The sequence below is a fragment of the Centruroides vittatus genome, unplaced genomic scaffold (assembly GCF_030686945.1).
Source record: "Centruroides vittatus isolate TY-2023 unplaced genomic scaffold, ASM3068694v2 contig_1477, whole genome shotgun sequence".
In the NCBI taxonomy this organism is placed as follows: Eukaryota; Metazoa; Arthropoda; class Arachnida; order Scorpiones; family Buthidae; genus Centruroides; species Centruroides vittatus.
This window is the reverse complement of record NW_027120916.1, coordinates 112495-130481: the sequence shown is the minus strand read 5'-3', so window position 1 is coordinate 130481 and position 17987 is coordinate 112495. Positions and strand designations below refer to the sequence as shown.

The 17987-nt window shown below is 30.3% G+C and overlaps 1 protein-coding gene across 1 annotated transcript; it reads right to left on the bottom strand.

The window, feature by feature from the left end:
* Positions 1–33: 33 nt before the first annotated feature.
* On the bottom strand, positions 34–17608 carry LOC136968504 (uncharacterized). The gene is made up of 10 exons (XM_067262484.1): positions 16323–17608; positions 14865–15070; positions 10062–10165; positions 9861–9974; positions 9685–9786; positions 797–913; positions 654–733; positions 524–586; positions 358–446; positions 34–292 (listed from the first exon to the last, which is right to left on the bottom strand). Exons 1-10 carry the CDS (start codon positions 17606–17608, stop codon positions 213–215), a joined length of 2241 nt encoding a protein of 746 aa, XP_067118585.1. The 3' UTR covers positions 34–212.
* Positions 17609–17987: the final 379 nt, after the last annotated feature.

Here is a 17987-nt window from a genome sequence, read left to right as displayed (position 1 = left end):
ATTCATTCAAACATTTGGTAAAAAAAATATCTATGCAATTCAAATTTAATTTTTATTTCAATCTGTTAAAAAATTTTAGTTAAAAACTTTTCAATGTATAAAACTTTCATTTATGAACTAGTAGAAAAAAAACATGAAAAATCATTCAAAATATTTAACAACATGACTTATTCTGCAGAATTGTACAAAAATTATTTTGTCAAAATAAAAATTTACTTCTTTGTGTTTGCGCTTTCCAAAAGCTTCTTACGGGCCGAGGAATGATTTCCGACCACCGTGCTCTTTCGAGAAACTGAATAATTTTTTTTCAAAAGAATTAAATTTTTATTGAAAATGCTTTCTCTATAAAATAATTACCTTTTTGAGGTTCCTGTTTGAGCGACGTCTGATGTGCATATTTATGGGTCGGAGGCGTAACGGATGGACGGTTGGAAACTGCATTTCCTCTTAAATTAAAAACAATTCAATTATGTACGGGGTTTAAATTTAAAAAATTTCCTAAGTACGAATTTTTAATACGAACCTTCTGATGGCTTTCGTGTGATATTTTGAAGACTTTCTCCCATCGAAATTATCATTACTATTCCTATTGGAAAATTAAACGAGATTTTACATCTTTGGAATAATAATATAAGTGTATTTTAAAAGACTACCTTTTCTTCCTTTCTAACACTTTTAGTGTGGCACTGGACAACTGCTTTTTGCTTTCCATATTTGATACATTACAGAAAGACTAAAAATGACACTTTTTAGTAAAAAAGTATTTTAAAAAAGTTTATTATTTGAAAATGTATACCTTTTCTTTTTCTATCTTTTCTTTAGAAGAATATCTGGACTGACTGATTATGGCCATCCTTTCTTTTGGTGTTAATTTAAAAAAGATATCGTGTAGCTCGTAACAGGCAGCCGTTAACTGAAAATGAAAATCAAATCGACATACTTAAACATTTCCGATTTTACGGGAGGATAAAATAATCGGTAAATCAGACTTTTTACCGTGATTAATAAAATGTCAGACTTTGTAAATTTTTTATGTGTAGCAGACATAAATGCATATTGTGTATTCGAGGTACAAACATCAAAACAGTTTATAATCTTTAACTGTCCTATAACTGAGTTCATTACCTCAGAAAACAAACTTAAGAGCAAGAGTGAAATACTCAAACCGTAAAGCATTAATTCTCACTTTTCAAAAGTACTACGGAAAATGCGAAAAGAAAGAGTGTAGAAAACTGAATTTAAAGATATTTGAGTGTCTGTATATAACAAATTAAGAATATTGTGATATTAGATCAATATGGCAGACAATGAAAATACATGAAAAATTAAACATGCCACAAACAGAAACTAAGTTTTATTGTTGGTGCCCATCCACGATTCTTTATGTTAACTATTATATCTAAATATAATTTAATGAATACAATAGAATCCCAATTATCCAAGTTAATGTGCTTTTTGGATTAAAAGTCATAAATATGGAAGATTTATATATCACTTTTAAGCCTTTTTTTATATCTTATGATTAATGAAAAAATTTTGTTCTTAGTGACTTTATTTATTACACAGTTAATATGTACGGTACAATAATTTTAAAAATAAAAATGTGTATTATTACGGTTAAAATGACACAAATAATTATTTATTGTGATAAGTTAGAATAATAACAACTTGGGTAGAGAAATTTACCAATCGTGGAACAGTATTATCGATAACAGGAGTAACAGACTGAGGGATTTATAAAAGGAGTAAGCCAAGTGGAAATGTTAATAATGCATGCAACGGCAAACGATGGATAAGTGAGTAAAAAATCCTTTTAAACGTTGTAATTTTTATAAATGCATATTTACCTTTATACAGGTATAAATATATTATAATGGGAATTCTTCTGTTTATTTATTTACATATCGAAGTACTTAACAAAAGGTAAATTAAAAATTATGCTAAAATTTATATATTATTATCAGGAATTTTTAATGTATTGTATTATTGTAATTTTTGTTTTTAGCACTGTGTTATTGTAAACCTAATAAAGAGGGACCCAAAGGTCCGAAACACAAATAAAGTATGTACAGGTGAAATAACAGGTGAACAATAAAGATTTTTTTTTTTCTGAATAAGTTTTCCTCAATTGCAGAAACCGAACATCAGTACAATAACTCCTAATAATACGGTCTGTCCTAGTAGACATTTACATAATAAAATTAAAAGCCAACCATTGAATACAAGCTATTGTAGACTCGTTGATATAACTGGTGTACCAAAATCTACCATTGCACATCTCCTACAAGAAGAAAATCAACTGTGTGAGGAGTGGGCATTACAGAAAGAAATTCCAGGAACATCCTAAAGAAAGTGTAATGGAAAGGATCCAGAAGTCAAAGAAGCATTAGATTAATGGTTTTCTACAGTTAGTGGTCCAGTGTTGAAGGCAAAGTCAGTTGCTTTAATCGTTGCGACTCAGCTAAAAAGCTGTCACAACGATTAAAGCAACTGGTGGTTGGTTGTCTTGATGGAAAGCGAGACACAATATCAAGTATAAAAAAGTGCACGGCGAAAAGGGCAGTGCGGATAATGTAAGTGCCGAACAATGGCAAAAAACTAAAATTTCTACTTTTTCTTTTAGAGAATTTCTGTTCCGACAATATCTACAACACTGATGAAACTGGCCTCTATTATTGTGCTATGCCAATAGTAATGCATGGATAACTTCTGAAATTTTTTTGGAATTGGCTTATGAGTTGGGACGTAGAATTACAACATAAGCAAAGGAAAATTTTGTTACTTCTCGATAATTGTGCCGCACACTCGTTTAGATAACGTAAAAATATCAGGCTGTAATTTCTCTTAATACAGCATCCTTAGTGCAACCAATAGACATGGAGGTAATAAAATATTTAAAGACATATTGGTTAATTACATACTGAAATCCATTGATGAAAATCTATTAACAAGTTCATCAACAGCCAGAGAGATCAGTGGAAAAATTTCCATTTTGCAAGCAATACAATTGCAAGCTATAAAAAAGCAGCATAATACAAAACTGCTTTGCTGTTTGTAGTTTGAAATCTTTGGAAGTTCCTGGAATTTTGAGCAGTGAGGAAAATGGAGGCGTACTGAAAGTTCCTATCATGAATAATGAAGAATTTTCAACAATAGATGACAATTTACCATGTTACAATAAAAATGAAAACTTTGAGGATGCAATTGTTGAAGTCATTAAATCCAAATGTCAAAAATTTGATGAAGAAAGCAATGATGAGGACAATGACCCACCTGTGCTTGTGGCTATAAATTTTTTTGCCTCGTGATTACTCAGGTTACAGCATCATTTTATGCAGGAAGGTAACGAAAGAAGCCCTACATCTGCACTGAATATATGTGCTGATTTTGTAGAACTGCAAAATTTCGGAAGCAAAAGACAGACTACACTTGATACATTTTTGCAGAATTAAAATTTATCATGTGTATATTATTTTTTCTGCACAATTTATAGTACAAATATTTTCTGTATTCTGGTTTAATAAAGAATTAAAATAGGTACCTAATTATTATTTTTTTTACCTACTTATTTATTTTCCCACGTATTACATATTTATTTTTAGAATTTATTATTAGTTTGAGACTAATCCAATTTGGCCCAATTAAACAATGTTTCCCAATTAAGTGGAATCGATTGTGTCATCTTTTGACAAGGACAATGTGTGACTATTTTAACAATGATATATACATTGAAACTGAGTACTAAAAAAGTTCAATGTCTACCACACTGTTGAGAGGGAATCCGAGTCCTTAAAGTTCAGTTCACTACCTTCCAATTCATGATTATCTTGTATATTTCCAAACCCTCTAAATATTTCAGAGCTCTGGGATCCACTGTCCAATATAACAATTGTGCTCAATTAAACTCTATGTGTACCACATCGTCCTCTGCCCAGGCGATGAGTGCGGTGTAAGAAAGCTTTTTTCCGACGCTGTACTCATGTTCTCCGATTCTAACCCTGCTGCTCCAACATATAACATATCAAGTTACAGTCCAGGACAGAGATGGTGTATACTCTAGGTGAGAAAGATTCTTCCACCAGTTCTGTATCATTCCTAATAAATAAAAACTGTGGGGCTTCTTCTATAGGTCCCTCTGATGTTAGCAGCTATGGCAATTCCCTGTTGTATGTAATATCCACAAACCTGTCTTTGTGCTGCATCTGCATCTGGTTTCCAGGATGCCAATATTGTTGTACAAGTTTGTTGATGAGGGCCACCAGGTAGTTGTGGTGTATGGCTACAGATGTATGAATTTTAATTCCTTTTTTTTGTATCTTGTGTTGATGAGCATGTAAGGAACTGAGCCTGAGCGTTATTTTTATTTTATTATTATTTTTTGTTATATTATATTTTGTTTGGGGCTTATGTTTAGTTAGGACGAAGGTTCCCACCACTCTCTTATTAGTAACCAAAAAAGAAGATAATAAACCAACTCACGAAAGAACGAGCGCCGTAGGAAAAATCACGCGCACTTGCGCTGCCCAGCGGAAATAAACAGTCCACAGAAAAAAATGGAGGGGGGAATCCCCACACTCACTAGAAAAGAAATACTTACTAAACCGTCATAAAACATCCCAGAAAATTGTGCTAAATGCTTTATAAACGGTTTATAAGATTTTGTCGGAGAATTGAAGCTGCCAGAAATAAATTTGATGTTAGAAAAACTAAGTATGTAAATAAGGGGAGTAACCTAGCTGAATTGTGATGTCACCTCGCAGCATAAAACCAGCACGCTAACCAAAGACGGTCGAGGCAATTTCTGATTGAGGTGTACTACTGAGTGAAAAATTCGAGGCAAAGTCCAGATTGAGAATTAGGTGGTCCAAGGTGTTTAAAGAGGAATTTGATTTGACAAAAGCGAAAGGATTGAGGAAACAGGTTCCTAGTATAGTGAGGTGACGGATAGATGTTTAGTTCGTAAGAGATTTTGTTCATAGTTCTTAAGTTTTTGATTTGTCGAATTTTCAAAGGGGAATTAAGATAAAGTTAGTAGCTGAGTTTTATTGTCGGGTTGACTTGTTGATTTTCGTTAATAAATTTTGTTTTGGATTATAGACAATTGCACATAGTTAAATTCGATTTACTAATTAAATATATTTGAAACTTTTGCTTTGACTTGATATTTGTCGTTATTCTTACTAATTTTTTCGGTGCACACGTAAAAGTCCAGGCCCGGCAAACTACTCTCGAATCCACGTAAAGTACCCGTTAGGTTAACGGAAGTTTTACCATCCGCAGTTAGTGTCGGTTTCCTAAGATACTAAAAATAGTACTTTACAAGCAGTGCACGAAAGCCCTCCTAACCAGAGATCTAAAGGCAGCCATCTTGTACTGGTGCAGATCATATGACTAGTTAGGAATGAAGAAAAGAAAATATGTTTCTTTATGATTAACTTTTATGGTGAAGCATCTGTCCCTGAAGATGATCCATATATCCAGGAAAGTGCACCCATTCGTAACTGTTGATCCACCCGGAGGGAGAGACCATAGGTGCTATGGTCGAAGCCTTCGAGATCTGGTTTGCTTTGCCACAGAATTAAAATGTCATCAACATATCTGTGCACAAAGTAATTAGGTAATAAAGGCAAGGTAGAATGTCATTCTCAAGTTTCCTCACCACCATTTCATATAATTTCCCCAACAGGGCTACCCATAAGTATGTCCTGTCTTGTAAGTACATAACACCCTCATAGTTAAAGAAGGAAGAGTGATCATACCTCTAAATGTAGATTTTTGGATATTAAGTGATGAACTGTTGCCTGTTGCCTGAGACAATCTTTAATTGCTTGGCAATGTTCCTTTGAGTGAGTAGGTTTTCCCACATTATAAATGACTTTTTTAAAATCAAAATGGCATACTACCTTTAGGTGGAGGCTTCCAAAGGCTCAAAGATCAAACTAGCTGCCGAGTCAAGATGTTTGTGTCGCTTAAGAACAGCATTCACTCTTTTATCAGAAACTGCAAATCCCTTCTCTTTACACTTTAACAATCTTGTTATATGAGTTGGAAAGAGTTGATCTGATGTTGGAAAGAGTTACAATTGTAACCGTCCCAAAATGGCAATGTTTTTGGAGGTATTTCTATAAATAGCACAAAAAATTAATTTGAAATGTTTAATTGGGCAGCTAATGTGTAAAACATGTACAGTACGATTTCTCTAACTCGATGCTTTAAGGGGCAGCATGCTCCAATTCAAGTTAGAGAACAATACAGTGAAAAATGCCAATTCTGAATAGATTTGCATCATATAAAGAACCTTTGATAGTTTTTTGTTTTAAACTGCCCAGGTAACACCTTTCAGCAAAATGTTCAATGTAACTAATGGAATTGAACAGTTTTGTAGGTATGGTACATCTTGTTGAAATAAAATATGAGGTCCTCTTGCTTTGGACTGGGACATTGTCTGCAAATGGGTGTTGGAGACAATAGACATAACTGTCTAAAAATTTTATGGAAATCTGATAATTATGATCACTTTGGATAGAATAAACATTAAAATTTGAGTCAGGGAAGTTGAAAGTAACATAAATAAATAAATGTCAAGGGACCACAAAAACCTACAACTTGGATTTCTTCAACTCAAATTTTCTCCAAGTTGGAGACATTAAATTCCTATACTATTCCAATGAGACTACCAAGTGCTTCATTTTCTTTGAGTGAGAGAAGTTTTACTGTGTTTAAATTTGCTAATTTGTTACCATCACAATGAATCAATCATCTGTGTAGAAGAGAGAAATTATTGGAAACTTATCAGCTTTTAAAATAGAAGTTTAAGTAAGTATCTAATAGAAGTGATTAATAATATCAATTAAAAAGTAGACCGACGTACAAAAAACAAATGCCATAGAGCTAAAAACAAGGCATGCCTATACACGTCTTTGGTAGTTTTGGAAAAAATCACGATGAGAAGTGGATATCCGCACCACAAAGGATTTTTCGCATTCTCTAAAGATGCTCTTGGTGACTTTAGACAAAAGAATAGCCACTTGATGAGTTTATAACTGCAAATTAAAGTTGTCGTTTAACCCACATCTGAATTTTTCTCTCCATAAAAAATAAATCCTAAAATTCAATTCGAAATTCATGGTGCATCTTAGAATTGAGAAAATATTGATATTTTACTTGCATTAATATTAATCTGATTAACTTTTTCAGTACTTGTTTTACCAAAAAGTTTTTTATCTATTTGTTTCCTTAAAGCAAATTGTTCGTTGTTTCTTCTATTTTTTTCTTTTTGTCATTATATAACTTTTAGACAAATTATATGTATTGAATTCCTGTATACAGTATATATCGGGTGGGCAAGCAAGAGTTCAGTGGGAGGCGAAATGTAGGTTTTGCAAAATGCATGGGAGCCGAGTTCTGTACTGTCGTGGTGGGTAGTATGGTATGGCATGCAATTTTATTATATAATACTAGCTGACCCGGCCACATGTTGTCGTGACTCAAAATGTATCTATTATAAATGTATAACACTTCCCCCGTGGGGGGAATTTCAAAAAATCCCTTCTTAGTGTTCATTCTCTTGATGTACCCTATTAAAATGCAATCAAACACGCATCTAAAATAGTATAATAAAAGCCAAGTTCTTCACAGTAAGCCTTAATCCTGTCCCTCTCCCCTGTAAGGAAATATCGAAAAATCCCTTTTTAGTGTATATTCTGTTGACGTAACTTATTAAAACGCAAAAAACTGCATCTAAAATAGTATAATAGAAGCCAAGTTCTTCATGGTAAGCCTTAATCCCATCCATCTCCCTCCCAGTGGGGGGAATTTTGACATGTATATTATATAAAAACACGTGTGTATTCGAATACAACGTTGTGTCAAAATTTCAAAGGAATCGGTAGGAACAAATGAACGTATATATTTTATTTATACAGATAGATAGATAGAAAATGATCTGCTTTAGTCCATTCTCACAGAAAAGCAAACTTAGGTCGTCAGAGTTAGCACCACCTGTTGGACATAAAAGCCTTAATCCATATATAAAGATATTTTTGGAAGGGGGGAAATGGTGGTCTTCACATATGCCACAAACCTTCGCGGGAGTGTGCCACGAAACTTTGGAAAGTTGTTTAATAATCTGATAAATGGTGTAGTAATGCATGAAGGACAAACAGACGGACAGACAGACATACATTCGTTTTTATATATATAAATAAATATAATATAAAACAAATATTGAATTTTTTTAATAAACATATTTTCACAAAATTATAAAAATAAAATTGTAAAAATAGTAATAAAAAACAGAAATTAACACTTTCGGCAAGAGCCGCACGTGGCTCTCGAAGCCGCATTTGCCCATGTCTGGTATATATAGTTATACTTTACTATCAACATATAACTAAAGTTTATTCAATGTTATTCCTATCCTTATTTAAAATGTGAAACAGATACAACTCTGTCAGTAGTAATATTAGATATGAATAAAATTATTTGAACCAAGAGAAAAAATATGAGAATTTGAAAATCATTTGCAAAACTCCACAGCTCTTATAAGTAAAAAGTCATTTTTAGGATAAATGATCAATTTAAAGAATGCTTGTTTATTACTGCTCTCTTGGAAATGACGAATGAAAGAGTAACAAGCATCTTAAGACAATGTTTGAACAGAATTTAGTGCTACGTTTGTAAAATACGGTAGAGCGTCGATTATCCGACCCCCGATCGACCGTCACGTCGGTTAACCGACCGCGTTCTAGTCGGCAAATTCAAATGTCCGCTAGTGATGCGGCGCTACAATATTTGGCTATGTCTTGGCTACTTTAATATTATTTCCGTTAAATTTTTTGCGTGTTTTAGCTGGCAACATTGGCTCGACCGTGAAAGGAAGGCCAGTATTTAAACCAGGCTTAATTTTCTATTTTTTTCTTTATTTTTGTATTTATTTTGTGCAAAATAAAGAAATCATTTTTAACGATACAATAGTGACGATTATTATTTTGAAAAAATTTTGTTAGGCTTAACATCGATGAAAATTCAACGCGAAGTAGGGTAATAGGGATATGCTAATATACTATACTAATCATGTATTTTTTCATACTTTTCGGTTATCCGACCAACCCCGGTCCCCAATCGAGTCGGATAATCGATGCTCTACTGTATATGAAAATTTCTTAAGAATGATTGTAACATCTTTGGTTATGCACATAATCTCCAACACATGACATTAAATTTTAATACTTTTTCTATGGGAAAAGCCTTTTCTAAAAATTCTTGAAAACAGAAGCAAATAGAAAAATTAAATAGGAATCTAATGCTAAAAACCATTTGGTTCTATCAGCTTCTATTTTCAATAATTTTCTCAGAAAAAGCATTACATTTTTAATGTCATCTGCTAGAGATTGCATGTATAACCAAAGAGATACAATCAGCCTTCATGAAAATTGTTTTTTATATTACTGAATTTTGTACATTGAAACCAATGTTGTATCAAATATAGTTTATCCGTTTCTTATTTTATGCTTGTGTTCATATGTTACAAAAATCTTCTTACATAATTATTAATTATTACAAAACTTCCTCATTAGACTTTTCAAAAATAAAAAGTACAAAAGTATATATACCATATTATTATTTTCTTTACTTAATAAAAATACATTTAAGAATTCAATATATCATATATTACCCACTCACTTGTGCAATAAGTCTTTTATGAAGTTCGGCATCTTTGACTGTAATTTTTCCTTTTTTAATAGGAGTTTCTTGATGAAATTTTAAAGCACATATTAAAGTATCCTTAAAAAAAAAAAAAAAATCATTTTCAATTATTACTGGAAATAAATTAATTAAAAATAAAATAAGATGATAACCTTAATTGTTTGAATTATATTCTGGACGCGTTCCGTTTTCATGAGACGTCTAGTTAAATATCCTTTGGCGACGGCACTCACTCGGTTAAATTTGGCCAACATTTCTGGGCTAAACTATTTTATCGTGAAATTTTCTCTTTAATTTCGAATCGGAAAGAAAGAGTTATTTCAAATAAAATAATATAATTCGATTAAACTTACTTCTCTCTTATCGTTACTATTGTTTATTTCCGAGAATGTTTGTACTTTGCCGACGTCATCTTTGTCGCTTAATGGAGAGATATTATTCACGGTATTATTTCCTTCTAAAAATATAAATTTCGGAATTTTAATTTAATTAGTATTAACAATAAAATGTCTATAAAAATTAGAGAAAAATATTTTTTATATCCAAAATTTACATTTTCTATTTATAATTTAAATAATAAAAAAAAAACAATATAAATTATTAGACATTTTTAATATAAAATCTAAATTAAAGGAGCTACAAATAAAATAGGTGTTGGTAGTGTTTCTCAGCCATTTTTACTTCTGTATTTCTCTTAATTCCATGGGCCCATTTACCATAGTAAACATTAGATAGCAAAAAAAGAAATAATAAAAGATTTTTTAATTATTACACTATTCATTTAACTTCTATTTAAATATGAACATACACAAATAATAATAATACTACAGTAGTTTTAGTAATAATTTTTAAGCTGGTTCCATATGTTCGGTATTCACCAATTGTCAAATTGCTTATTCGTCTCCTTTGATTCAGCACAACGTACCAACAAGGAGTGAAAAACAATGAACACCGAATATTAGTCACAAATAAATCATCCACACTACTTGGTATCGGCCAAATGTTTGCTCAGCATTCAATGAATATCGAATATGTAAAGCCAGCTTTAGCACTATCTAACATGAAATGTACATTAAACAATTCCTATAAAAGTTCTTCTTTTATAGGAATTGTTCATAGTGTCTCATTTTATTTTTAACTATTTAAACAATAGATTTTTATTAACTGAACAGTTTATTGTTGTTATTTAACTTATTTACATAACAAAAATGCTTTTCATTTCAATAGAATATAACATTAAAACTTAATCAGACAAAAATGGTCTTTTAATGATTGATTTGTTTATGTCAAACATCAACACACTGAGACAAAAAACTAATCTTAATTTTATTCGTTAAAGATAGACCAGACTAGACCAAGTAAGGTAAACCAACATGAATGAAGAATAATAAATGATGTTAATATCCAAATTATTCATGGCAATCATCTGATGTTATCCAGACGGTACATTTTGATCCCGATAAATCAATTTAATTAAAACTCTTAAACATTTTTAATTTTGACTTTTGTTTTATCTGTTATTTTTAAATTTGCAGTATGTTTTATTAAAATTTTCTGAATATACAGTAGACCCCCCCTAGACGGAATTCATATGGCACGGTACATACGTTCCGTGTTATATGAATTCCATGTCGTACGAGTCACTTAGACTTTACAAATACATGAGCCGTTCACAGCCCGGCACTTGTGCAGTTTAGGGGGTACTGCTGTTTGAAAGGTTTTCTTCCATAAGATTAATCAATTCTAGACTAATTTTACTCAAACATTTCCAAAACACATAATTTTTTGCAAATAATCCATATAAACTATGCTATAAACACAAAGTTGTAGGAATACTTATCGAGTGCGCACCGTTTGAAGATGCCATTGCTTAAGCTTATTTTCGTCGCGGAGCAGCTCGTGGAATGGCGGACACGTTTCCCGATAAGTTATTCTTTCTGCGAAAAATTCGCCGAACTTTGGAGACATCATTAATAGAAATATAATTTTTATGGCCATTGAATAATAAATGGTTTTTAATAGGTCCGCTGCTCGTTTAAACTCAACGGTTTGTGCAACATCCGCTATTCTGTCCAATCCTGTCGAGACACGAGTCGACCGTGACAATCTGTCTCGTTCTTTTACCGTGTTATACGAGCCTTTTTTAGCGTGTTATACGAATCTTATATGAACCCGTGTTATAGGGGGGTCTACTGTACTTTAAATATATTTGAAATTACCGCATTTTACAAACTATAACACGCACTTTTTTCTTCGAAAAATTGCCTCCAAAATTCAGGTGCGTCTTATAGTCCGTAGCATCTTATAGGTATTTTTTTTAAAAAAATTGCTTAAAAATTAAGGTGCGTCTTATAGTCCGTAAAATATGGTATATAGGAAAATTTATTGACAGTAACAAAATAACTGTTCAAAATATAAAACTTAGCAAAACTGATTTAAAAAAAAAAAAATTAGAGGTGTTATTATAAATTAATGAAAATAAATGGAAGAATAACCAAAACAAATAATTTTAACATAGTAAAAATAAATGCATTTTAAAGTATATTTCAAATAATTAAAATTTTAAAGACAAACTTGTTTACGTTTCTAATACATTAATCTTAATTATTAAAGTAATTTAAGAAACTTTACAAATACCTAATTACCTTAAATAATTTTAGTATATCTACTATTGAAGGGATTGATTGTAGTTATAATGAATTAATTAAAAATTCGTAAGTCAATCTTCTACAAGATTTCATAAACTGTACTTACTATAAATATTAAAGATATATTTACATTATAAAAATAAGTTACTTACTTTTCTTCAAAAGAATAAATGAAAAGAGAGTAAGAATATACATAAAATGATATGGTATGTTTATCAAAAAATAGTAAATAATGGTTTAAGAAACTGCGTAATCCAACAAAATCTCATTTTATAAACAAATTAATCCACTAATGTTTTTTAGTACACAAAACGTAACGACAGTAAACAAATGTTAACATTGCTGTTCTCATATTTATTTTATTTTTCAATAATGAAACAAAACTAAATCTCCCAACTATTCAATGACCTTATCGATGGATTTATTTCTTTCTCAATAAAACATTTTTATCTTTGTTTTCAATTAAAAATTAATATTGGAATAAGTTTTTATTATTTATCTATAATCATATACTATTTATCAAATAATGAAAATGAAAAAATTAAGATATAATTAAAATTGCAACAAAATATATAAAATATTGATATGAAATTGTTCAATTTATAATTAAATTAAACAATTTCTTAAATGAATTTAAATTCATTTTTCTAGCAAAATCGTGCCACTTTTTCGTAAGGATTATATCAATGGCAAATGAATTATCTTGCTGTTCAATACACCTTGTTGCAGTTTCGATCTCTCTTGCTTTCCAAATGAATTATTCTTTTGTAATTTTTATTTCCATTCAGGAGTTCTCTAGTCCTTTTTTTCCATCATTTCTCTTGATTAACAGCTTATATGTCAACATGTAAATCATGATTTCATTATCTGTTAACATTTAATTCTCTAAAATGTGATCGTTTATAAACTGAAGCTCTTTCTTTCAATTTTTTGAACTTTGATAATTGTTCCAAATCATTGAGAAGAACAATGTTGTCGTAGTTTGTCAGACCTTCGTGCAGAGTTCTTTATCCGGAAACTGTGATCTAGACGAGGAGCTATGCATTGAAGGCCCTAGTTTTCTCCGTAGTCTCATAAATGTTGATAACAGCATTTCTTCAAAAGCAGATGCCAATATATAAATCACATCCCTTATGTTAATTTTCCTAAGTGTTTCAGTTCCATTTTTTCATCAGCAGTTCTTTCAAGAATTTCTGAAATAAGTTTCCTTCTATACTGTCTTTTCAGACTGTCACATCTTTATTCATAAGTTGCACCGACAATAATATTAGATAATAAAAACATAACTTTAATGTCATCAGAAGATAGGTTCGTGGAGTTTATAGATTTATGTATATAAAGGTATAGTAATATTTTTTTTCTGTACAAGGTCTAAAAACTTGGAAAAATTTGCTTGCAGAATCTTCCGACAATAATTTGCCACGAATAGATAAAGAACTCTGGACTTTTTACATCATGAAAGCCATCTTTCACTGACTAAAAATTATTATTTACTGTTAACTTTCTTGTGTATTGCCTTTTCTTCTAAAATCAGCCCATTAAGAAGTATTCCTCTTTCTCATTCTCACATAAATCATATCTGTAATGATCATTGATAACTTCATTTGTTGGCTTGTATGTTGAGAACATTTTAATTCTATTTGCTAATGAAGTCTTGAAGGAGTTTTCAGTTTCATTCACCACACTTTTTCCAATACCCAGTTCATTAAATATCCATTTTACGGATTCTCCATTATTAGTAAATTCCAATGCTTTTAGTTCTGTTTCAATAGCTAACACATTTCATTTATGCTTGCTCAAATCTATCATTTCAAATTAATGTAATTAAAAACAAAAATATTGTACACACAATGTGATTGCTATCCGAACAGGACAGATAGCAAAGACTAACTGAAGTGTAAAAGTTATATGATCATTACAGTGTAATGCACTCATTCCCAGAATTGACACCAGAAATTTGATTTGCAAAAACAAATTTCGACAAGAATATGGTCAGTTAAAGCAATATTGAATAAGAGTCAATTATAAGAGTTAGTCCAGATATGTTTGGGCATCATCCCTCACCATGCTGTCACCCCATTGGCAGTCTGGACAAACCCATGATAGACATGAAAAGGTCTTCTTTATGCTCAAATCATAAATAGTTTTAAAAAATCCAATAAAAACATAAGAATAAATTAAAAATTAATCAGTCAAACTTTTATAACTGAATTCTACTCATTATTGAAGTAAAATTTTCTATTCATTTTAGAATATACAGTGCACTCTCATTAATCCAAACCAATTTTATTTGTTTTTCCACTAAATGTTCATACAAACACCAAAAGAACTTGGATTACTCTTAAAAACAAGTTGAATTCATCTGTAGTCCTTTCGGACTTGCTTTTCTTTATATATAATACTGCTAATCCAAATGACCCTTACAATAATCAGTTCAGATTAGCAAGAGAGCACTGTATTTAAATTTTTTAAATTAAGTATATATCCTTGCTACAACTTATTTCTTACCAATTTTTTCTACTAATTCTGGTGATGTTACATTTGATTTCTCATTCTGTTTGTTCTCTAAATTCAGCTCTTCTATTAAAAATTGCCACTGCTGGCGTTGTTCCTTCAATAACAGTTCCATTTGTTCTTGCTGCATTTTAGCTAGCTTCTGTCTTGCATTTTCAAAATTAATTTCTTGTACATGTAAAAGATCTTCCATTGTTTTCCTAATAAAATTTTTTAAATAAATGATTTAATAAAATAATGTTAGAGAAATATTAAAAAGTCTTGCTAAATAAAAACTTGTATATTTCAATATTTTGTTCAAAGTTACACACACACACACACACATATATATATATTTCATCTTTTATTTAATATAAAAATATTAATAACAATTGCTCTCTATCATTATTATCAATTGTCTCTTAAAAATATAGCAACAGATATCCATGTAGAAACAGCATTTCAATCATTAATTTTGACATCCTATCCTTAAACACTAATAAAAAAAATCTCTATTATTCAAGAAATCAAAAGTTATCAAAATATTTTAAACTTTTTACATACAGGTAGGCCTCCTATAACGCGGTAGCTTTACAACGCATTTTCGCTCCAACGCGGTTGGAAAAACGTGGAAATTTTCTTACAATGCAGTACTTTTACAACGCGGTTTAGGGTATTTAGAAACAAATTATCTTTCACATAACAGAAAAATCACAGCAGATCACATAACTGCAGCGGAAGTTGATGAAACAAGCTCAGATCTCGAAATAAGGCCAGTCAAACATTCTGTAATAAGTGACGACGAGGACTGAATTTGTGAGCATAACATTATGTTTCTTTTTGATTTTGACTTGAAATCGTAATCTTTTTAGTTTTTATATGATGTTGAATTTTATTTAAGCTTTTTATGTACACAAATTAAAAAATGATGAAAATGTTACACCATAAAAGGCAGTTTTTCTCTTTTTAGAACAGAATCCCAGTTTTTGTATGAAGTTGATGTCTCCTATAACGCGATTTCCCATAACGCGGTATTTCGAGGAACGTATCTACGGCATTGTAGAAGGCCTACCTGTATTTATTTGTTTTTTACAAATCATGCATAATATTTGCCAATTCTGTTTGAAGTACTCTCATCTATTGAACTTGTAACATTAAATTAATATCACACCTATTGAACTTGTGGCATTAATTTAATGTTACAGGTACAATAGATTGTGTTCTTATAATATAACGCTTAGAATTTAAAAAATAAGAATCATATACAATATAATCATGTTTTATACAGACTTGTATTCTTGAATAAAGAATCATTTCAAATTTAAAAATAAAACCTTTAATAATATGAATTTAGTAGAGTCAATTACAAAATAACAATAACTCGTATCATATAAAAAAGATCAACGTTTCTATTTTTAAAACTAGAAAGAGAAAATTATTCTTAGAAATAAATAAAAACTGTTTTAAACTTACTTCATAGCTCCTATCTCATTTAATAATGGTGTTTTATCTTCTTTATTATTTACAATAAAACTAGAATCGTTGTTTGAAAAAGGAAATGTTTCTTTGTGATGACTAATTAATTCATTTAAATCACTATTGTTCCTTGTTGATAAATTTTTCACACTATTAAGGGAAATATTTGTTAAGATTTTAGACAATTCGTCTTCTGAAGCAATAATATTTAAATTCTCTGAATGTTTATTTGATAAATCACTAACAGAATTAAAAATTACAGAATTGTTTTGAGAGTTTGTTGATGCAAAATGAGAGACTTCGTGTTCACCTAATGCTAACAACAAAGCCGGAGAAGGCTCGTCTAAAGTATACGACGATTTACGGATATGCTGCCTGACAGTGTTTTCGGTATTTTCGTCCATACTTGATAGGCTACTATCAAGCGACGAATTTAAATTCTTTTCCTCTATCGTTGAATATGATTTATTTACAAATTTATTTTCTACACATTTATCACTTGAAACACTTAATGCCACCAATGTTTCACTGCTGTCGGTACAAGAAAGACATAAATTACTCTGTGAACTACAGTCATCAGCTAAAGTCAATTTAAATGATGATGGAGTATTTTGAGTGCTATCAGTTTTAAGAGTCTCTGCAGAACTATCTAAATATCTTTCAAGATCAGTACTTTGTCCTGCACTAAGAACGATGCTATCGGTATCAATTTCGTGTTGTAATTTATTTACTTTCGCTTCTTTCTGATTTTCATCAATAGAATCGATAACAGAATTTGTAGAAAAATTCTGTGCATAATTTCCATCGACATCAATATGTGGATTATCTAATTCTTCTACGTTAACTGAATCTTCATTAATTACCTTGGTATTTATTGGCACATTCATATTTGAATCAAACTGAGAATTAATTGTATTGAAAATAATATCGTTGATACAATAGGGATGAAAATGTAATTGTTTTTCAGCAATAAGATTGTTTTCTTGATCTTCATATGATAATGATGAAAACCAATTATTTCCAGACATATTATTCATCTTATTATTAAAATCTTTTATCTCAGCTATAATTTGATCAGTAGTTTGCTTTCCAGTTTGTAAATTTTGTCTTGAAATTTCTGTAGAGGGTACATTACAAGTGAAATGAGTATTATTTTCTGTATCAGGAGAAACTTTGCATGCTTTATCCTCTATATTTTCTTCAGAAGGAGTAGCTACTGCTTTTGTTTTATACGTTTCATACTTTCTTTCTGGAAGAATTTCATCTGATTTTGAATCAATCATCTATGAAAAAGAAAAAATAATCATACATAATTCTTGATTATTGTAATATATTTATATTATTTTCGAAGATTTATCAATTTTATTATAATGTAAATAAACAAAGTATTTTCAGTAAAAAACTGAAATAAAATTCATAATTTAGTAGAATAACTCGACATTATTTATTTACTGCTCTAATAATAAATTATAGTTATATCTCTGTATTACAAAGTTCTTGAATTATCATAAATTCTTTTTTAACAAATTTTTCTGTTGAAAATTGAAAATATGTCATTTCTTTTAATACTTAAAATATCGCTATTTGATAAAATTTAATTTCTACATAATAAACTTTTAGAAGCCAGATGAAATACAACAAATCTTATTTTCCATATTAATA

Excerpts from the sequence above, each read along its gene's own strand:
- LOC136968504 (XM_067262484.1), bottom strand. The coding sequence starts at position 17,608 with ATGATTGATTCAAAATCAGATGAAATTCTTCCAGAAAGAAAGTATGAA. Across the intron at positions 10,166-14,864 it reads AGAATTAGTAGAAAAAATTG|AAGGAAATAATACCGTGAAT; the intron begins GTAAGAAATAAG and ends TTATATTTTTAG. Across the intron at positions 914-9,684 it reads ATAAAAGACTTATTGCACAA|TTAACGGCTGCCTGTTACGA; the intron begins GTGAGTGGGTAA and ends TTTCATTTTCAG.